The 23,177-nt window shown below is 41.6% G+C and overlaps 1 protein-coding gene across 2 annotated transcripts in view; it reads right to left on the bottom strand.

Moving 5' to 3' along the window:
- Positions 1–884: 884 nt before the first annotated feature.
- Positions 885–23,177, bottom strand: part of LOC135918767 (uncharacterized) — a 37,141-nt gene continuing 14,848 nt past the window's right edge. For both annotated transcript variants that reach the window (XM_070528551.1, XM_070528552.1), the window contains exons 6-14: positions 21,051–21,322; positions 19,242–19,307; positions 17,723–17,759; positions 16,226–16,303; positions 12,149–12,177; positions 10,912–10,970; positions 9,997–10,088; positions 4,444–4,524; positions 885–1,109 (exon numbers count right to left, since the gene is read on the bottom strand). In XM_070528551.1, the coding sequence (XP_070384652.1) occupies positions 1,047–1,109; positions 4,444–4,524; positions 9,997–10,088; positions 10,912–10,970; positions 12,149–12,177; positions 16,226–16,303; positions 17,723–17,759; positions 19,242–19,307; positions 21,051–21,322 (777 nt within the window). In that variant the 3' untranslated portion in view covers positions 885–1,046. The remainder of the gene's footprint in view (positions 1,110–4,443; positions 4,525–9,996; positions 10,089–10,911; positions 10,971–12,148; positions 12,178–16,225; positions 16,304–17,722; positions 17,760–19,241; positions 19,308–21,050; positions 21,323–23,177) is intronic.

The raw sequence follows: 23,177 nt of genomic DNA, 5'->3' as shown, positions 1-23,177 counted from the left end.
CTGCTTTCAAAGGACTTTGTAGTTTGGTCAATTGTATGACAGGAGGAGAGGTATAATGGATTCAAGGCCACATATCAGACAGTAGATGCAGGCCCCTCTACAGAGTGAATGCAGTACAATAGTAACAGATTTTAGAACCTCAGCCTGGGCATTCTCTAAAACAGGTAACAGTCAGCTGGTTTGTTAAACATGTTTGCAAAGTCTGCATTGTCAAGGATTGTCCAAAAATAGTGGTCCTCTAAAATATAGATAAGTTGGGTAAAAGAGTACAGAAACTGGAAGAAGGCCGAGTTTTAACTAGTATGCATATGTTTTAGCATTACTGTGAACGGAAAACCAAGAGACTGAGAACCTTCCAGGACATCGAGATTAAAAGAGAGCTGCTAAAGGTCAGAATTAACAGAGTTGTCCTGGTATGCTGATAAAACATATGCATACCGGGTAAGACTAATCTATGCTGCAGCTTGCTTAAACATTACTACAAGCAAGGTTGATGAATATGCAGACACGTTTTCTTCCTGCTTTCAATGGGCAACTCAAGCATCGACCCTTGTCTTCAGGAGTGCAGTGCCGGGCGGTGCAGTTTGCCTTTGTTATCTATGTGCCGTGTTGATGGCTAAGCTTTGCAATATATTACTGGAAGTGAATTTTCTTCTTTACCAATAACAGTTCCATCCTGTGTACTGTCTCGCAACAATGGAGTGCCTTAGTGAGTGCTGCTAGTGGGAAATGTTCATTGTACCAAGGCTTGCGCTTGTGTGACCACATTGCCCGGTGCAGACTATTGAGAAGTGGCATGTCAAGTGAAACCTGTATCTGTGCTGATGGCTTTGTTGGGCTTGTGCACAACACATCATGGTATTTCTGCAAGTAAACAACACAAGGAAAAGCAAGTTTCTGTATTGTTCTTTTCTTTGCGTCGGCCACGAACACTTGAGTGTGCAGGACTTCTTAGACCTTTGGCATAGAAAAATACTCCACTCTTCTTGTAAGAATAACAAAAGATGTGATTAGTAATGTGTGCTGCTGCAGTTTCTGTCAGTAGCTCAAAGTTTGTCGCAGTCTTCCTCGTTGACTCGCGGCTTCGTGACACCGGGTATCTTCAAACCCTGAAAAGGATGCACAATAGCAGCAGCTTTAAAAAACAAAACAAAAAGTCAGCAGTAACCCGATAATAATAAGTCCACGTAACCCTGATAGATCTCTCAAATGATTATAAGCATTTTTTTTTATTCCTGCTAAAAAATTAGCTAAATAATGCTTGTTTACAAAGGCACGCCACGCTACTGCATGCTGCTCGTTATACATTACATGCTCCTGAATAACAGTGACACTTAATGAGCGAGAACAAGGGCTCTGAAGGGCTTGACTTTTTTCTTTTTAGTCACAACCATATCAAATGACAGAAAGTATTGGAGAGATGGCACCAGAGTAGCTTAACTGACAAAGCACTACATGCATAATGTGGCTTTGGTCCCCACTTGTGACAAGTTATCTTTCATTCGCTTTAAATTCCCTTTGCCTGATTCTCTTTCATTTCAATTAAACACAACAATTAAATTATATGTTTTCTGTGGCTTTATATTCTGTTGTTTGATATGATCGCGACATTCAAATAACTTGCAGGCACATTCCTGTAGAAAGTGAAAACAGCAAGATTAAAAACAAGCCTTGTTTAAGAAATAGTCAAGCTTGCTGGAGTTTTTAAAAAAATTGACTGCATCATGATGTCATGAATTTAACAGCAACAGTCACTAGTTAATGGGCAGCGTTGATGGGAGAATGCAGTACAGTTGACTTCCATTAAATATATCGACGATACCAACTAGACTGATTTCTGAAGTGAAGGCGCTAAAATGACGAAGGATAAAGAAGAAACAGACACACACACACAGGGCGTCATTTTAGCGCCTTCACTTCAGAAATCATGCTTAACCAACACGCCCAACTATCCATCCTAACAACTAGACTGATCGCATCATCCGGCTGGTCGAATTAAAGATGCACAAAAAATGCTGGAGCGTGCTTATTCATTTAGCAGTATTTTCCAGATTCTGACACGCCCCGGAGTCGAACACGTGCCCCCTTTCAACGTGCCCAACGTAGCAAACTAAAGTAGAAATGACATTAAAGCTTCTAAACAAAGTAGAAATCTAATGCACACACGATTTCTTGGCAAGAAAAATGGGTCAGCTTTGCGGCAACACATAAGTGTTGAGCACGTGAACGCCGCAAAGGCGGTTTTGGTATCGTGTCCGATTGCATAGCGCAAGCAATCTTCAGCCCAATGTTACATGAAAAAGAATGCGCATGTTAGAATTATGTAAATACTGTAATCAGATTCTGTGAAATACGGTTATTGCTTTAAAATCCCCCTAGGACAGGATGAAAATAGGCGTTTTCGATGGGAGATGACTCGTGTCTAACGCATTCGCTGTCCCCTAACTCCGCCGAGTCAGACGCTACCACTAAAGAGGTCAATATTGGAGTCACAATACGGGTCAGCCACATGCGCACTGATTAATCAAGTGCAAATTATCTGGCAAAAGCCAATTTTAGGATCAAAATAAGAAAAGTTTGGGCCCATAGAAGTGCATGGGCACCAGCCAAGATTGAACGAACTGAAAAAATCTAAACCCAAATCGAATTGAATGAAGTGAAATGAAGTTAATTGGAAGTCTACTGTATCAAACTTTGTGTGATTCTCACAACGCACCAGTGCACTGCCAGGCTTCAAAAATATATTACGGCTGTGTGCACTAGGTGCAGCGCACATTCATTAAAGTTCCCAAAAGAACGGTACAGGGCACCTTTAAAAAAATTTTTTTTTATCCCCCACTTGGCATTTTATTGTAGCCAGCAAAGCCCCTTAATTTACCAGCAGCATTGCTGCTCAACACCTCAAGACAATAAGCTACTACTGTATAAGACCATCAGCTCAGTCAACATTTACAAATTTCAGTTTAGGTTTTTTTTAGTTGCTTTTAGTCATTCTCAAGTCTGGCTAGTAATGTGACAAAGCAACCACAAGACTCTTAGCACAGCAGCTCTTCTTCACTGAGGTTCCAAGCAGAGAATTCCCCTCTCACAGGTGGGAATATTGAGCCGAAATTTTACCAAGAGAGAATTTTGAGAAATTGTAGTGACAAAGAGAGAAATCACCTCTAGTGAGGACAACTAAAAATTGCAGTCTATTTCTGCTCTTTATGGCCTTAAATGGAAGATAAAGAAACCCTGTTGGCACTGTCAGCAAATTAACGAGCCCCTAACTGTACATTTACCTATGGGACCCAGTAAAGAACTCGTGGTAAATGTAAATGTAAGCTGCTGTTGTAACTTGCCACACTTGGTAAAAAAATACAAACAGCACAAACAGCAGCTGCAGTGTGCTCTACTGGCACACTGTGACACCAATCCAGTGATGAAGAATTCTTACTACCAGTGGTTTGTGCGTGTAACACAACAGTGGTTCATTGCTATTGTTAGATTAACCAGGCAAGTGGTGATGCTAGCCGCCTTATTTAAAAAGATGGGCAACAGAATGCAACTATGGTGCTAGACCTGCCTGTTAACAAAACACAAATGCAACAAAATATCCAAAGCACCAGACGCTCTTGTGCAGATATGCACAGTGTGGTGCTGACTGTAAGAACTTAAAGTAAACTAGTGGCAAAAAAAAAAAAAGTGCGGAGGTATTTTCAGGGGCCTGCAGGCAAAGAGAAATTGGAAATTTTTGGAATTGGAAATGTCCCTAAGAAACATGTAAGCTGTGAGAGACACATCGTAGCGAGGGCACACCAGATTAAATTTGCCCACATTAGGTTTCTTTATGTAGACGAAAATCGAAGCACACCTATGTTTTTGCATTCCACCCCCACTGTAACACAGACACCGTGGCCAGGAATTAAATCAGCAACCTCAAGCTCTGCAGCAGTGTTGCCAATTCAGCAGTTTACCCAGAAGAATGTTTCCTAGTTGATGAATACTAGGTACTGCTTTCAAGATCTCAACCACCACGACTTTCACTTTGGACGACAGAGCAGGACTGTTGGTCACAACTTACAAAACCAAACATTTTTTCATCCCATCTTCACCTACATAGGCACAGTTCCATCTCACTGCCGTCCCCACTTTTAAGATAGCTCCACCCTCAGTGGCAATGTCAAGGAGAAGTTAAAAAAGAAAAAAAAAGGGCAACTTTGTTTTCGAACAAAGTGAAAGAAATTATTTTACCATTTGAATCACTATGATGCTATTGCAGGCATGTGCAGAGACTTCCAGTGAAATGGTGCAAGGCATATAAGAGCCAAAAATTTTCCAGTAGCACACCAACGCTACTGCATGATCTTGCCAACATACTTTCCAATTAAATGCTCGCACCTCCCTCTACCAAGGGTGAAAAATTGCTGAAAGCTCCGCAAATAATCAGTCAGGTGCACTCACCTCTCCAACCACTTCTGCGGGCAAGCTGTCGATGGTCTCACGCAGGCGTTGCTTAATGTCTGCTTTCATTTGCTCCAAGGTCTCCCTGCAGCAGGAAAGAGGAAAGTGTTTTGCACTGGCTTAAAAACTAGGCACTCTGCAAGATAGTAAATGGACCAGGTTTATAAGCAAATGCTCTGAGTACTTCCCAAAGCTAGGATGTTTATTTAGCAACGCATTACCTACTTAACTGTCACAGCCGATGTCAAGTATTTTGTGGTGATTAAAAATAAGATTGTTAACTTTCTGATCAATACTCAGCACATACACCATGAACGTGTAGTTGGAAGCCAATGAGTGCCCAAGGACTCTCTAGTCGGAAGGAATCTTGTGAATGGCGCCAGTTTCACAATTGCATCCTTCAAGGGACACTAAAGGCAAATATTAAGTCAAACTAAAGTGATAGATTAATGCTCGAGAATGCCTAAGGCGTCAGTATTATCATGAACAGAGCTTTCGTAATCGAGAAATTGAGGTAAATGCAGGACACAGTTAGAGACTCCCTCGGGACATTCGAGTACTAGCCTAGTGACGAAAGCACTTCTCATTATAATTCTGTCGCTAGAACTCACCCAGTCGTAATAAAAAGACAATTTTATTGAATTATGAGACAAAATAAAATGCTGCTTGTTCAGTTCTATTTGATTCTTAGATAAAAAGAACTCACTGAAATTACCCTTGACAACAATGTGGGCGGTTGAAAGGTTTCATTTTCTCCACTCTGCGTCGCCTGCACTTTCGCGCTTCAGTAGCTTTATTTCATAGTGCTGCGCTGGTTTTTCTGGCTCGCGAAACTCACACAAACTGCAAGTGGTAGAAAATGCGACATCCATGTGATACCGCATAATTCCTGGACGGCCCATGTCACTTGACCAAGAGCAGCTGCAGTGGCAAATCCAATGCTCTGTCTTAGCTCGGTTTCCCCATGGCCGGGCGTTTGCGTTTTGCACAGAAAACCATAGCGCCATCTGTCGGGCACCTTTTACTCACTGATGGTAGTAAAGGGCGGTGATGGCATCTGTAACGTCACCACTCTCACTCGGAAGCAGGCGATTTGAATTGCGCCAAATGCATGTGGACCTTTCAGACGCAATTTCCTTGTAGACTAAGTCTTTTTTAGCACGAAACAAGTGCTGGGACTCCAAGTCGGCTTAGTATATTTGCCTCTAGTGCCACAACATACACTGATGGCTTGCAAACACTCATATAACATTTATGGTGACGATTTATGGCGTTATTTGGGCCAAATATGCCCAAAAAGTGCAATAATACAACATTGACAGCTGAAAACTTAGTGGGAAAATTATGCATAAATAAATGGAATCACGCCATACACTGAAGACATGTCCTATATCATAGCTGGTTTCCAAATTCCTACAAAGCAGATTCCTACAAAACAGAAATAGCTGCCACAGAGAGCGACACACTTGTGCCATCATTTTACGCAGATGCAAATACCACTCTTGAATTCCTCATGTTGGCCTAGGAACCATGGTTTGACTTGAGCGATGAGCATGTCATCATTAGGGAACTGCCTGCTTTCGAAAATAACTTCATAGATGGAAAGAGGTGAAAATCTGAGGGCGCAAGATCAGCGAGTACAAGGGATGACGAAGAATTTAATATTCGCGGGAGCATGCTACGGGTGTGCAAATAGTGATCGTCGAGATCGAATTGAATATGAGTTGAATAGTTTTCGAATAATGAACAGCCATTACGACAATTAATAAAAAATGATGGTCACATCCAAATTCTTAAATTTAGCAAGTTTCTGTCATTACATGGTACATTATGAAGCATTGTTTCAAATAGTGACTGTTGAGAGCGAATCGAATATCAATTTAATTGTGCCAGAAACAAATCAAATATTGAATACTTTTTGAATAATGACAATTATTATAAAACAATGCTCATATCCCAGTATTGTTAAAGCATGTTTCTGTTGTTACATAGTATGTTATGAAGCATTGTTTATTAAAAGCACAAATGGAGCATTAAAGTCAACCATGTTCCTTCGTATGCACAGGGCTCTTCAGAGTGCAAATAATAGTGCTGCAGCCTGTAAAGTATGGCTACCTTAATGACACAGTGAAAACTTACTGTACTTTTTCTCCAATATTATGCTCAATTGGGAGCAGTTGATGTTTAGAAATATTCTGAATGTATTCGAAAAACATTTGCATTTACGAATAACAATGATTCGATTCGAAGGCTGAATTGAATAAGACACCATTCAATTAGTTATTTGGAAGTTTCAAGTATTCACACACCCCTAGAGTGTGCTTCCATTAGCACAACATGTGAGTTATGAGCAGGAGCATTGTCTTGCAAGAGCAGGACGCCTCTTTTTGATAGCATGTCATGGCTGCCTGTTTTCGTGGCTTCCCCCAACTTTGCCAGCACGTTAGCACAGTAGGTCTCCATCACGGCGACACCTTTCGACAAATCTGCCACTTCTTGCTGGTTCCAAAATACTGTCAGCGTCACCTTCCTAGCTGAGGGCTGCACACGTGCCTTTTCAGGGGGGCGGCAAATCGCAGTGCTTCTATTGTTTAAATTGCTATTTAGTTTCTGGGTCACTATGGTGAACCTGTGTTTCATCCAGTGTGATCAATATTAAAAAAAACAAAGTCAACTTGGTTTTTAAGGCACGTGGCCAAAAGTTCAGGGCAGCAAGTCACACGGTCCTCCTTGTAGAAGACAAGCAACAAAACCAACGTGCTGCCACCTCTTTCATGAGCAGATGTTCCTGAATTATATTTTCTATGGACCCTACACTGACCTTGATATTTTCAACAGGGTAGTTCTTGAATTGTTAGGAAGCAATCTTTCAAATGACGGCCTCAACTTTTCTGACAGTGTCCCAATCAATGGCTGAATGAAGTCGACCAGAGTCAATGCCATTTTGACCAAATTCTGCCAAAATTTACACTATTGATGCCACTATTTGATGACATCACATGACGAGGCATCTGTCCCATACACTGTCGTTATTTCTTGAATAAATTGATGCAGTCTGTTACGTACTTTGAGAAAGAGAAAGTTATTAACTGCCCTGTACTCCACTGGCTCCACTATCTCACATTCCTCAGTATGCACATTAAAAAAAAAGCTATTAGGAAAAAGCTGAAAGTTTTTATCTGGCCTATCAAGATGCATGCCTAGCACTGTGTGAAATTTCTTTTATGCATGCCTAAGTGAAGTGGATCAAGGAAAACCTTTATTGAACAACCTTCGTAATGCATGAAAAATTTCCTGCAATGATGCTGATTGTTCGACTTGATACCGCAACATAGAAGACATTTCAGTACATACTAAGATGAGTGCGCAGGAGACACACCGCGACATTTTTGTATCTTTCTTTGTCATTGTCTTATATGCTGCCAAGGCTTTACAAAATATTTCAATTCAGCAATCATTACACACCTAAACAAGGTAAATTGAAAGTGACCACACAAAGTAAGCTGTCTCAATCTAGCCCACTGCTTTGTAATTTCAGTCTAGCAGAGTGATTCCTAAACCTGGCAGACTGGGCTGCCCAGGAAACAAGCTTTTGTTAAGGAGGAAAAAAGATGCAGTCAGTTATTGCAGTAATTCATGAAAATAAAATTTCTATATTGCAAGAAATGCGACAGTGACCCATATTCAATTAGTGCAACTCACCAGAGCTTTAAACTGGGGGACACAAGTGGCTTGCATGTATGGCGGCACACACGTGCTGTACCCAAGAAGTCTTGTTACTCCGGCCATAAACAAGAACTACAGGAAAGTGGCTGAGACAAGGCTAGCCAAGGTATACTTTCACAAAATAACAATAGATGTTGAACCTGGTTGTGCCATCACACTCTCCAATCTCGCGGCAGCATTTCATAATGCATGTCATCCTCCTCCAGAAAGTGAAGGCAATGAAATGCAGATCACAATGAAGTCGGTCACGATGCACTTTCGCAGCAAGCATGCTATACCAGACACAAATTTTCTAGCCTTTTGGATTGCTTCGACTCGCCTTTAACCACAACCTACACACCAATACATTGTTTGCTTCGCGTCTACAGAGATGTTTGGCATGTAAATTACCGGTCTTTCATGAAAATGTATTACTTTTATTTGTTATTTCATGGTTAGTTTTATATTTTACGAAATGCAAACACAACTGTGACTACATGTTGATAGCACTGCAAGCTCATCAATTTGCATATGGAATCGCAAACCTATAAAGCTCTTCTGCTTAGGTAGTACATCACTGCAGACATATTAAAGAGCGAGGGGACTCCAATGCTGGACATTTGAGTACCATAATCTAAAGCTCTCCATTATCTGACAAGGATGATCCCAATGTTCGGTTTCACAAGAAATTAGCAGGCACTTATCCATTTAAGGCATTCAGTCCTCCAACAGCTGCAAGGACACACAGAGATAGAACACTTCCTCGAGAAAGTGTGCATATTTTATCCTGGTGTAAGCTACTCCAAGAGCAGTGTTCTCTTCATATCTCTGTACGATCTGTACATTGTATACCAAATATGATGTATACCGGTGTAAAAAATTACAGTCTCTTAAGATCTCTCTGAAGAGGTGAACAGCAAGAGCCTACTCTTCCTCCTCTTTGCCTCTTCTCTTTCTCTTCCTTTTAGTAATTACTGCTCACTAGTAAGCATTTTTAGTCATTTGTAATCAACTGTGGTCATTACAAGCTGTCGTTAGAAATGTTGGTCATATCGCAGTTATTAGTGGTCATTACAAGTCATTTCAGTCATTATTAGTCATTACTGGTCATTACTAAGCATTTTTAGTCATTTCTAATCAATTGTAGTGGCTACAAGTTGTTGTTAGACACATTGGTCATTTCGTAGCCATTACTAGTCATTAGGGGTGCCATCTTGTACACGTTCCAAAGTAGAACGGAGGCGGTTCGTTCCACCAAGCCAAATACGATTTGTCAATTTGAACCGTGCCGAACGCCATGACGTCAATTGCGGCGTGATATCTGCTATCAATCATTCCGTGTCGTCTGCTATCGGACGAACGGAACGGAACATACCGCCTATTTCGTGACGTAAAGAACGAACCGCCTCCGTTCTATTTTGGAACGCGTACAAGATCGCACCTTAGTAGTCATTTTAGTCATCACTACTCATTACTAGACATTTCTAGTCATTTCTAATCAATTGTGATCACTACAAACTGTCGTTAGACACATTGGCCATTTCTGAGTCATCAGTAGTCACTACAAGTCATTATTAATCATTATTAGTCATTACTAGTCATTATTAACCTCTACCAATCTCTATTATAACATTATCCTTCACTAACTGTCACTATCAATCATTTTTCATTCTTTAATCTGTCTCCATATGGCGTGATGACGCTTCGGCGGACACTCCGATGGTCAGGTCTGCTGACACAAGCTTCACCATGAGCCTAGAAAGGCTTTCGCCTTAAAAAATATTGAGCAGAAATGTTCAGGTGAGATGTGAGGACAGATGTGAGCCTCACTTAGAGAAAAACAATAACTTGCCTCTGCGCTTGCAGTCGTTCCACAGTCTTTTTCATGGAATCCAGATGCATGTTTGCCACTGCTACACTGAGATGCTGTTCCTCGCAGGCTTCATGTAGAAAGAAGAAAGCTTACTTCAAGAATTCAATACTTGACAGCATGTAAACGAAAATGACCAAAAAGATAGTCAACATAGACAAGTACAAGTTCTGATTCTCAAGATTTTTTTTGTTTTTTTGCTATCGCATGCACGTATCCAACGATATGGCAACATAGCAAGGATTGTGGACAGGATGACATGGATGATGGCACTGCAAACTTAAAATCCCCAAAAAAGTGATGCTGAGGAGGGGCCCTGGCTGTATTGGAAGAAGTCTGGCGGAAGTCAAGTTTCTTCTTTTTTCCTGAAGTATCTCTGGAAACAATGGCCAAAGCAGCCTGTCCAAATCATTTTTATGTTGTCTTAGCAACCACGCATCATGTGGTGACATTGTGTTGCCATTGGTGCGTCTGTAGTTGCGCAGCACACGCAGTAAACAGAGTGTCGGATCTACATGTAATGGTAGGAATGCACAGCATATGTTCACTTTGATGTCACATGCCTTGTGATGCTGGCGAGTTGGCAGCACCAATTAAGTTGAAATTCTTAAAAAAAAAAGAAACAGAAAAAAAGAAACTAATGTTGTGACTATTCCCACAGAACATCTGTCACGGAATGTGTCGCCACAAAGTAGATCATCATGTCTGCTTTTTTATATATTTCTTTAAAGCAGAAGTCACAGTTACTTCTTTGATTATGAAATGTTTGCTAGAGAATGACGCTGGGCACGTGCAGAACACGTCCCGTTACTTGCGTGCATGCCACTAGTGCGTCACTTCCTCAAAATCTGGGTTCCCAGAAGAGAAAAATTTAAAGTGTAAGACAGTCTTACCTTTACTGTCGAATCCATCAAGAAACTGTTTGCTGATTGCGTCGCACTTTTCAAGTCCTCTAAGGAGAAAGAAGGATACGATTGCAACTCAAATAACCATTACGCAGTGATGACATGTTCAATAGATGCTACTGCAATACAGTGCAATGCAGTTTATTTATTAGCATCAATGCCTTCGTATCTACCAACATAGCAAAACCTGTAGCATGGTGCTCAATACATTTGTTAAGATGCAAGTGAGAGGCATCGAATGCAAAATGCACAAAGATGCAAAAGTATATTCTGAAGAACAACAGATTGCCGCTTGTGGCAACAACATGAGAGCAAGAGGCACGGAAAGGTGTATCAGCATTATAACAATTACAACATGGATTACAAGACATTAGTGAAATTACCAAACAGTTATGTGGAGAGAGAGAGAGAAAATAATAAATGAAAGGCAGGGAGGTTAACCAAAACTAGGCCCAGTTGGCTACTCTATACTAGGGGATAGGCAAAGGGGAGGAAAAATTAAGAGAATAAGAGAAAGTCCACTGTGGATATTACTGACGTGGTAACAGTTGTGTGGGAATCTGCAGTAATATTCCTAAAAGGGAAAATTCTGGTTGCAAAGGGGCAAAAAAATAATAAATAAATAAAGAATAAGAGAAAAAGAAAGCACTTAGAGGTCTCCCAGAAAGGACGATTTACAGCATGCTGAAGATAAATTTGTGATCTCAGGACTGAAACCGGTGTACAGCCTTTCTAGGAAGGTCACTCCTACCAGCTGAGCTAGTCGGGAAGCAAGCAAAATGGCAGAACAAGGTTGAATTGAAAAACAACTCTAGTGCTGGAACTTGCTTTTCTTGAATTATCCAATACCTTGCGAATTTTTGCAGAACTCATTTGGTTAATAAACGATCTAGCCCTACAAGTTGTTACCACTAGCCTCACTCCTTGTTACTTCAGTTTGGTAGAGCGACTGCTGTGAAATAACACCAGCACATGGTTCGATTCCTAGATCAGAATATTCACATATGCGAAGCTTGCATTACTAAGGAATGTGCATGGCTTCGTTCACAACTGTATGCCTTCATACTTCTTTCACATGGATGCCAAGTTTCCCATCCGTGTTAGTGAAGTTTTCCTGATATGCAAAAATAACTACAGCTGGAGAGGCCAGGGGAATTGTCCGAGAGAGCAGGAGACATTTAAAAGCCCTTGGCAAGCAAAATATCAAAATATGAAATTCACTCACCCAACAAGATCAATTGTGACGAGCCCATTCTGTAAAAGTGATTTCGTGCACTTGATTGAAACTGCAACACCACTACAACCTACACTGGCACACTAGCTAAAGGCACATTCCTGTTTCATCATCCAAACATGGGATTCCATTTCTAGCAACTTATTACGCTAGCTGGCTTGCTCTATCCTAGCACCGCCAAAGGCTTTACAGCTAGGAAACCCCAATTGGCTTACAGCCATAAAAATCATAAAGTTAAAAGGCATTCATATTATGAACTTCATAAAATAAAATTCATATAATGTAATTTGTCCATGTATGACATTAATATGTTTAGCTGTTAGTAGGCCATGACAAGTGATGCTTCCTATCCACTGCCTCCATTGCAGGCGTGCAACATGCAACAATATCCTAGCATAAGAATGGTTTGCAGTGGTGGTGTTTCAGGCTGTTAACTGCAATGATTTTTTTAACAAATCAGCTGGAATGTATTACCATAGTTCTTTCATACAGTATTACAATGACGTTGCAGATGCCTGAAAGCAATGACATTCAATTCAATGACTACCAGCAATGCTAGTCATTTTTAATTACAACTGCTGTCAAATTTCTGCTTTGTACATCCCACAAGCATGTGTACCTAATGAACTTTGCTCTGATATGCGGGTGCACATCACCTCGTTACTTGCATGACCTAACCAGCCTGATACATTAAGAGCCTTTGGGTATTCATCGCTCCCAAATTTGGCCAGCCATTATCAAAAGCTGTTTTATTAGTTTTCAATGTGACAAACAAATCATAACAGGGTTTTCCACGTTTTTTTCATGAATCAATCAATCAATCAATCAATAAGGTAAATGATTTTTCTTCATGAAACAAAAAGTTTCGCCTGTTTACTTTTTCAATGATTTCTCTTTTTTTTTTTTCTGGCAATTGTTCTTTGCACTTAAAGCATTTTGCTGTGCCACAGCAAACATTAAATATGCGCATACACTGTCAAAGTAATCTAAGTACAGAGCCACATCAACCTTTATCAGTGGCCAGTGTACAGAAGATTTTGTTTTGCATGTACAGTCGAGTGCAAAAGTCTAGAGACCGCGGATTCAGCAAAAAAATTTAATTTCTGCTAGTACAGCTGTTCAAAGTGAAATTGTATTGATGCATTATGCTGGTAAAACATGCGCCCATGAGCAGTGCCACTCGATTTCAGCCTCTATGATTAGGCTGCGAAGAAAAAGAAAATATTTTACCGGCACCTCTGGTCTTTAACTGGACTATACAAATCTCTCTACGTTCCAGCACAGTCATTCAGAAGAAGGTGTTGCAAATGGCACCTTACAATAACTGCTAACAACCACCATAAGTAACTACTTATACTTCTGTGCTCCAAGAAAGTTGCACAAAATGTGGAATAAATAAAGACATGAATACATACAGGCATTCTTTTATGAAACACTTTGCAGTGCAAAAGTGCACTAGTTTTGCAACTTGTTTGGGTGGCCCTGAGCATGCTTTTCAGCCTGAAGAGAGTGAAACTGTCATCACGGCCAGGAGCATGTTCCAGTGAACAATGCGTCCGGTTCATTATTCTGCTTACACACTCAAAAAACTAGGAAAGGGGAGGGAGGGAATGAATGGAAGAGTGACCAGATTTGCACTTTGAAATGAAGATTCAGTACAATGCATGGACACAACATTACGACAGAAACCAAGAGCACCTACAGCACTGATGAGTGGTGCAGAAAGATCAGCAACCAGCAGTGCTGCTACTGCTGCTGCACTATGCCAAGCCTGATTATGCACGATGTGCCTGATGGGGTCTAACATGACATGCCTTACTCGTCCTCAGTCTATACTCAAGGGCAACACTTAAAATGAAATCTTTTCTAGCTTCTTTACTGAAAATAAAGAACAAGTGCAGTACAGCCTCCAGCTTGCCACACCACATTGTATGAGACAGTCATAAAAAAAAAAAGGCAATGAGGTAAAATAACGTAAGTAATACAGACAACTGTTTGCTACACGTGTCAAGTAAAAATTTCAGTTATCTCGCCACCAGGCGGCCCTGGTAACTTTGGTTCAGGCAAAGTCCCCAAGTTGCAGCCCAAAACATTGTCTTTAGTGAAAAGACACCAAGTGATGACTGCAATAATGAGTTGCTCAGAATTTGTCTTTTTTATGCTTTAGCTATTCCTGTATGTCTGTCTCAATATATTTTAAACTATAGCTTTACATTACCTCCTTCGGTGGCAAATCAACAATTCGAATGTCGGAATGTGAAAAGGGAAAACAACCGCCAATTTTCTAAAACGGTGTCAGATCTTAAGACTGCGCTTCACCTAGAAAAGCAGCTTTGATGCAACCAAATGTTTTAATAATGAGTTCTCTGGTACGTGTTTAGAAGTAGTGACTAAATGGAGGCGCATGCACCCCCTTTGGAGTAAACAGGAAGTTAGGCACTGAACATAGCTGAAGCCTGTTGAGAAATTTTACCAGGGCAGTTTACTAGCTAGTATTTACATCACTAAAAATAAAAGTTGCTAAGACTCCAAAAAGGCAAGGTTGTTGTTAAGGTGCCTAAAAACTTGCTAAATTTAGAGACTTTCTCTCTAAGTTTCCAGCACTGTCACCAAGCACTTAACAAGTGCATAACGCAAGTATCCGTACCTATTCAATGACCATTCCAGTATAGTAATATTGAATATGCCATTCTGGACAGTATACAATAGTTCTGAGCAGTGCTACTTCACAGCCGTGAAAACTTTGCAGCCACTCCTGCTCACAAGACCTGTGGAGGACTCAAGGAACTGACCCACAGTTTGATGATGAATTAAGGAGGTGGCCATAAAGTTTTATGCGAAGCATATTACTAGAGCTCAACCCAGCTCCTCAGGCGCGGCGGTGTCGCCTTCAATGAACTTTGACCCCATGCCATACCACGTGACACCGTGACATCACGACAGAGGAGAAACGGGGCTCCAACTTGCGCCGTCACTCGCGGTGTCGTGGCGGTATATAGACAGCTGCGCTTGTTTCTAGGTGGCTTTGGCTCAACTCTTGCAAGATGGGCTGGGTGGGAATCGAACCAGGGTCTCCGGAGTGTGAGACGGAGACGCTACCACTGAGCCACGAGTACGATGCTTCAAAGCGGTACAAAAGCGCCTCTAGTGAATGCGGTGTTGCCTTAGAAACGAGCTGTTTCTAAGGCTCAGGCGTGCGTCGCTTGCTCAGGCGCACATTTCGTTGCCGCGCCGAATGCTGCGTTGCTCGACGCTCACCGCGTCCAATGCGGGGCGCGTAGTCGCTGCGCCGTAGCCCATTGTCTTACACCCCTTGGCGGGTCGACGGGAACGCTGTCGCGTTCCACTATTGAAGGCGAAGCAGAGTAATGCATGAGTTGTTTCTTCGCCTAGCCGAACCAAATATAGCCAAGCAACAGCAGTTCACCAGGCTAAACAGTGGTTCATCAACTAAAATAAAGGTTAGTATGCTTCGCATCCTGGGCTTAACCGTAGCTAAGCCACAGCCATTCTTTTATCACACAATGCCCTTAATCACCAGGCAGTCTGCATTAGCACTCAGATACTGCTGCTGTAAGAACCAACTTATGTCAAGTTGTACTTCTACGAATGTGGAGCATCACCGTAACACTCGAATAACACTTCCACGTGACATCCCACTTTGTAAACACAATGCAATAAAGCAGAAACATAATACAGAACACTGAACAGGCAACAGGGTGGAGGCGAGGTGAAACTGCTGCCTGTGCAGCATGCAGATAATGATTACCTCTGGCAATGGCTGCACAGTGCTACTGCACTTTAGCTTGATGTATTTTCAAGGAAAGCTTCCATTAGCTTGACCGGAGAGATGCTATTAAGCACTAGAAACCTACTTTTCTCTCTTTTCCCAGGCCCAGAGAAGCAGGCTTGAGAGGAGTTTTACAGACTGACCTCTCTGCCATTTCTTAACAAATTTTTTCTCTCTCATCTGCTTGAGCATCTGGTATGGTCAATTCCCATGTAGGCCACCAGCTCTCTCCCTACAAAATTCTCAAAGCCCACAGCAATGTATGGTGCAACACTTACCAGGTGCGCACAGTGCTCTTCAATTTGCTCCACTCTTGTAGAAATAAGTTCATTCTGATCATATAGTTCCTCATGGATCTTCAAAGGCAGTAAAAGGAAAACATTACATGTGTCCATTAAAGAGCTTTAAAACAACACAGACACCATTTATTTATCTACTGCTCCACAGGTACGTAGCAATATTTTTGCCAAGTACTCCCGTCAATTACTTCATGTTACAAAATCAACAGCCGAAAACTCGTGAGAAATTTTTACACAATAATGACCATTCAGCTGGCAAGTGTGCGATACTTTACAAAAACAGAAAGATGTGAAATATTCAGTGTGTTTACCAGAGCAGCCAGACAGATGCCAAGTATGAAGGAATCTTCGCACACCTTGACTAAGCATCTGTCAAACGAACAGCTCTGCTAAAAATTGCTATCAAAGCACTTGCTCCTTTCTTGGAAGATAAAGAAAAGTCAGTAGCACACTTTAGTCATTCCTCTGCCTCTGAACTCCTTTACTACGACAGCTAAAGGCTCTCACAGCAAACACCGCCATCTTCTGATGAATTTTGCGATGTGCACAGCTTCGCACTTGTCGGTTACAGTACTACTGCCGTCTGTAGCCTCTAAAATTTGACATGCACGCATGCCACCCTCCTCAGAGTCTGTGTGGTGCATAATATCTGACATAACTAGCCAAGCTCGAATTTTTATTGTAGCCAAGTGGTCAGTGCATATAGCTCGCAACTGCAAGTTGCTCCAGCAGCATATACGGTACTCTTTCTTTTTACAGCAATGACACTGCATAAATGAAGGTATGGCATTTCTGGTTTCTTCCCTTTTTATGCAGTGAACAGCTGTATTGCCTCTGATGTGACTTTTTTCTCCCTTTGCACTTTTTTTTAGTTATTATACTAGATTAGCTGCCTTACTAGATAGTGCTAATTTCAGTTATAAGATTCTGTGATTCGTATTTCTCTAATGATTTCGCGTTTTGTGTTACGTATTTGTTGTTCTTTGCTATCGGCCTTTTTTTTTTGTTTATTCTTTCGTGTGACATACTGCCATGTGGATTTTTTTTCCCGCATGTTCCTTCTTGCCAAGTAGTATTTAGAAATGGACTAATTTGTTGTTAGCCCACTCCCCTCTACAATGCTTAGGTGATTGAATACAAACAAACACAGTATATATATAAACAAGAAAAAGGGGAAATGAGGTGCCCAATTTCTCTTAGTCACTGTCACATGAAGTCAACAGATAAAGGAGGTTGTAAGCGAAGATTTGCTTTGCTTCTTCATATGGTGAAGATGGAGATAAAGACGTAGAGATGGCTTGAAGATAATGACAACAGTAATATGAAGGCAGTATTAAAAAAGGAGTGATGGTCACAGCAAACCCAGTTTCAAGCTTCTAACCACTGTCGCAGTAAAGACAAGATCTCAGAAAATCGTTTGTTAGCTATGGATTGCAGTGGTCTGCTGCTGCGCTTGTAAACACTGAAGGCACGCACCATAGTCAGCTTTTCAAAGGACTCATCAGACACGTACCTGGAAGAAAGAAAAGGAAAACAATAATGCTCCCAGCAGCTCATCTGCAGGCATTCACAACTCATGGGCCACTCTACATAGTTTATAGAGGATATTTACTATAAAGATATTGTGCAAAATGTAAGAAACATCGAGAAAGAAAGAAAATGTGAAGGACAATGCAAAAGCTGAGAACAAGCAATAGTTTATTCTTTGTCGCTTGGTGCCAAGTGGAACATATAGTCAAATGGCTTTACAAAGAACAACTCTACAACACATGGACTAGTATAACAAAGGATTCCGTAAGCCCCAGCAGAAAAATTTCCTGTCAGTCTTTTTTTTTTTGATGCATGTATGTGTACTATATATGTGCTGCGAGGCCCGTGTTGTGTATGAATTGAAGCCATGTTTTGTGGAACCTGTTATCACATATTCAGCGATCATAGGTGGTTGTGACACCGTAGCGGAGGCCGGTTTACAGCAGCAAACGCCAGCATTCCGACTGTAAGCATGGACACGCCAACATTAGGTGGTACACATCTTCCTCCATCACTGGGGCTAAGCAGTATGGACATGTAGCACACAGTGCTAAATGTGACCAGTTTCACATGGAGAGCATAGCCGGCGTAATGGCCAGCCCGGTCCGAAGCCTCCTAAATACAACTTCCTCCACCCTAGTAAGGTGAAGGGGGAGGGAGCAGACATAAGCGGTGGCATAAGAGCATGTGTCCTGCCGGAGAAAATTTTTACGGGCTCGGAGTGAGTTAAGAAGTCCAGGTGGGAGGGGAATAGAGAGACGATCTGCATTAGGAAGGCAGTGTGCCTGCTGGTCAGCCGTAATGTTGTGATGGTTCACAGAATGGCCTTGAATCCAGTGTACCCTGATGCAAGTAGTTTTACTGTTCATAGTGTGTATCATCTCGCAGATTTCCATCGCCTTGTAAACCTTCTCAAGTTCTTGAATAGCTTCTATAGAATCAGTGAAGATATGTAGTTGTCTGATTGTAGGCAGCTTACATGTGACATCTAGTGCAGCATCATAGATGGCTTGAAGTTCCATTACTACAGTGCTGGCTTCCGTAGATAATGATGGTCAGCGCTGATGAAACTATGTGTAGTAGTACTAAGGAATGATGTCCTCCTGTCATCTGTTAGGATAGCAGCATCCATATACACTTTGCAGGTGTTAGTGCATGATGCATAGATGATATTGTGTTCATCAATGTTATATCGCTGCATCATAACTTGGTTGGCTTGTTACTTGTGATACTGGTGAATTCCCAGGGAGGCATTGGATAGGGCTCACCGTCAACAAGTCACCATGAAACAATGAACAACGTGCATTACAACAATGATGCTGTAAAACTTGCTTACAAGTCTGCGCTCATGTACGGAATCGTCGTACCTCTTTATCTGCCAAGTCAAAGCTATACGAACAATGCCAAGCATCCAGCCCAAGTTAAAAACAGCACAAAAAGTAATATAAATGCAATGGCAACTTACTTCTCCACCTCAGCTCTCAAAGGTCGCAGTGACATATTTAAGTCTGACAGCAATTGTTTCAAGTGCCTGCCAAAAGCAAAAAGACGGCGAAACAAATTAGGATCAAGTGAGCATGCATATGAGTTCAATAAAAATATACTTCAATGAAATTTAGTGAACTTCAACAAGTTGTTCGCTAAAGTTAGTTCAAGTTATGGGTAACAAAACTAGTTATCGGTAACAGGGATGTCACAATTACAGTGTCTACTCGTGTAAGCCTTGCATATTCAACGGTTATAATTAACAAATTGCAACATATGCCATAAAGTAACTAATTACAAAGCTAATTTAATATTTGATTAATTCGTCAATTAAGCATTTAAGCTTCTCACGAAAATAATGTCTGCTTCTTTAGGTAATCCAGCTCCAGGAGTAGAAATGTGCTATATATTTAACACAAGCAATTTTTAAACATTTGGTTGTTTAAAAAAAAAACATGCACCTGGTATTATTACGCAGGTATTTTGTATTGAATACTAAAGGGGCAATAACATGGTCATTAAACTATTATCAGTTTATCATTGTAATTGAGAGCAAAGGTGCCAAAACAATTACACAAACTAACTGGGCTTTCAGCACACATTTTAACCAAAAATTTCAATTTGAATTCACTGCCTCTGAAGCCCTCCCACCAGCAGTAATCGTCATTTTGGCATGGCTGATCTGTGGGAGCACTACTCTGTTGTCTGCTCTGAAACGTTCAGAAACCACATATGCGCCTCGCCGGAGTCTTGAGGCCAGACCACATGTGTGGTTGCCGAGGCGCGTAAGCTCACGCCTAAAACCTTGTGTTTGCCGCGCCTTGCGAGAAATTGCGGTTTGCATCTACAAGAGACGCACGCCTCCAGCGCACGCCTGCTTGGCTCACTCATACCCGTTTTGACAGACATCGTTTCACACTTTGTTACTGACAGTGCTTCAAAATGCTGAAATATTGCTAAATACAATAGTTTCATTTCTAGAGTCATTCTATCAGCTCAATATGTAAACAAAAAGCACATTCTCTCGCATGACATAAACCTGCCTCACCAAGTGCTAACGGTATCTGCATAGCCAGGTGCGCAGAAACGCAAAGCAGCCAAGCACCGATATATGTCTGGAATAGATACCTGTGCTTGCACCACACTTGGATGCATACAATCTGTCCCACACAATCTGCGCATGTGTAGGCACGCCGGCAAGCATACATGTGGGTTGGCCTTTATAGCTCGGCACACTCTAGCACCCAGTAACACAGCAAAGGTGTCACAATCACATTGTGCCCACAATTCTTTCACAAAATAAAAACAGCTCAAACAAACAAACAAAGGAACTATTTTGGGCCTGCAGAAACTACGTCACACTGACTGCTGATACACCCATTCGAATACGAAACCACGGGTATACCATGCACATTGACCATACAGAACCAAGGGTCAAACACACTTCATTTCACTATGCATCAGTGTTGCCACACAGCTGCATGGTTCACCAGTGATATAAAAGAATTCAAATACAAATCTTCCACTGCACCAAATGGGCTCAAGCTTTGCCGGCTTGCTGTGGGATGTGTACGGTTTAATGTGCAATGCATATTCAAGCACAAAAATTTGGTGTCATGGCCCCTTTACTATGTACTAAATCTTGCTTATTCCCACTCCTGCTTGTGCCATGCAAAATTTGCCTTCTATTCGATTACATGGCACATCGCAGCATGCTAAGAAGAGCCAGACTAGACGAACAAACATAAAAGGTTTGGAAGAAGTCGCAAAGTAACAAATGCTGACCAACCTTTCCTCATCCGCACGGTCTGCTTCAATTGCATTGTATTGCTTTTGCAAATTGATAAAAGTGGAGTTATTCTCCTGTGTAACAAACTTCATAACATTTAGATTCAGAGCTCCATGACTAAAGTCAATGGCCAGGTCTAGCTTATCCTTTAGCCTGTCTTGAAGCACAAAGGTGGACAGCCCAGTCAGGAACTTTAAGCACTGTAGTGTTCCTGGGCGCAGAAGAAGAGCTGCGCTGAATCCTTGAAGGAAGCGGGCAGCAGTGTGGTTCTCCTGTAAGCAACAGTCAAAACAGCATCGATAAGTACCCCACATTCTTCTGCAAAAAATTTTGCTGAAACAAAAGTTTGGAAGTTTATTTGCTACTTCCATGGCAGCTTTCACACTAATGCCAAACAAGCCCTGTTTCCTTGTTCCAATCTACATTTGTTAGCAAGGTTTTACATTTGGTGTGTTGCTTTGTTTTTTGAAGTCATTTCTGTGGACCTTGATGTCCTCTATAATTTCACAAAACGGACATGATGCAAGAATTCTACTCCAATCCTTGAAGCACAGCAGGACCTCACTAAACAAAGTTGAAGGAAGGGTGGCACTTACTTTACTATATTATATAACATCACTATAGCAGTTGTTTGCCCTCATGGCTGACATTAGCCGCAAGGAAAGGAAGGAGGTTGAGTGCAGTTGGTAACCACCAAGTAAGCCAACGGAAAAACACACTGTAAATAGCTGAAGGATTGCAAAAGATTGTTTTCTTTTTTGTCTTCATCAGTGAGCTGATTGCTCTTTCTAATACTGCTGTCAACACTAATTTGTCTTTACCGTCATTGTGAGAGCAAAAGTAATGGCACAACCAGTCCTACAACACATACTACGTAGTGAGTGTGCCAGTTGAATACTGCAAGCCTCTGATTTCATACAACAGCTGTCGCTGTAAGTGAGTGGATGCTTCTAAGCAAACAAAAAAAGCCGTAGTTTCAAAGCATTGATAGCGATAGCAAGGTATTAGACAAGTACATGAAATAAGGTTCGTAGTTTTACGAGCCATATAAGGTGCAGTAAACATTCAACTAATTAACAAGCATGGTTTCACACACACGCAGGCAATCATGAACAGACCTCACCCGATGACCACTAACTACAAACACTCGATCTTACACTCACTCACTCACTCTCTCTCACAAGAGTGCCAACAAGGTATGGTGCATGGGCCGTATATGCGCCCATACGCAGCCACGGATGGGCTACAAGAGGAAACACACTTGCTCCCCCTTGCATGCATGATTACATTAGCTCCAACACTGGGCATGCAAGGAGACAGCACACATCAGGCCACCATCCTTCCCAGCTCACCCTCGCGTGCTTTTCCTCACATTTGCAGCATATGGTGTGCAGGGCATGATGCCATGTTATCACACTTGGACTTCATACGAAACATCACTGCTACAACGATGACGAAAATTCGCCTGGAGTGTCCATATAGTTGATAAAAGGAGGTCTTTTTACAGTGGCATCCAGCAAGGACCATTGCATGAATTCAGAGGCTTGCAGAGCTTCATCTCTGCCTGTGTACATCAACAAGCATTGTATACAAAATGAAAGGCTTGCAGCGTTCTACTGGAACTTTTATGATACACTGATAAGCATAGCAATCGCTAAAAACATGAGCTGACGCCATATTTTGAAATAATCGATTTCATTTTATATTCTTGTTCATTGTGCTGAGTGCCTGACCCTGGCACTGACGGCTGCCCTGGCTTCTTCTGAACTGATGACAAAGAAAGAAAAATATGAGAAATGAAATGGATCATTACGAAATACAATCCCAGGGCGTGGAAGACCCCTTACAATGCACGTACAGCTATTTGTTTCGGCTGCAGTTGGATAATGCAGCATATTCCGAAGCACCTTTCCTCCTCGTATTGCAAGTCATGTGCTTCAATGTTTGCACTATATTCTGGTGTAATAGCACACAACCTTCACCCATGACACACCCAACTAAACACAAGTGCAGGAGAGTGCAGGAGTCAGCAGTACTGGTAGACTGTGATGCGAAGCAGCTGCGGATAAGCGCATGCATAGCCACTGACTTAGCACCGCAGACGGTTTTCCGTGTTACCAGATAGCC

Source organism: Dermacentor albipictus, unplaced genomic scaffold, assembly GCF_038994185.2.
Source record: "Dermacentor albipictus isolate Rhodes 1998 colony unplaced genomic scaffold, USDA_Dalb.pri_finalv2 scaffold_13, whole genome shotgun sequence".
NCBI classification, from domain to species: domain Eukaryota; kingdom Metazoa; phylum Arthropoda; class Arachnida; order Ixodida; family Ixodidae; genus Dermacentor; species Dermacentor albipictus.
This window is presented reverse-complemented; position numbering and strand designations above follow the sequence as displayed.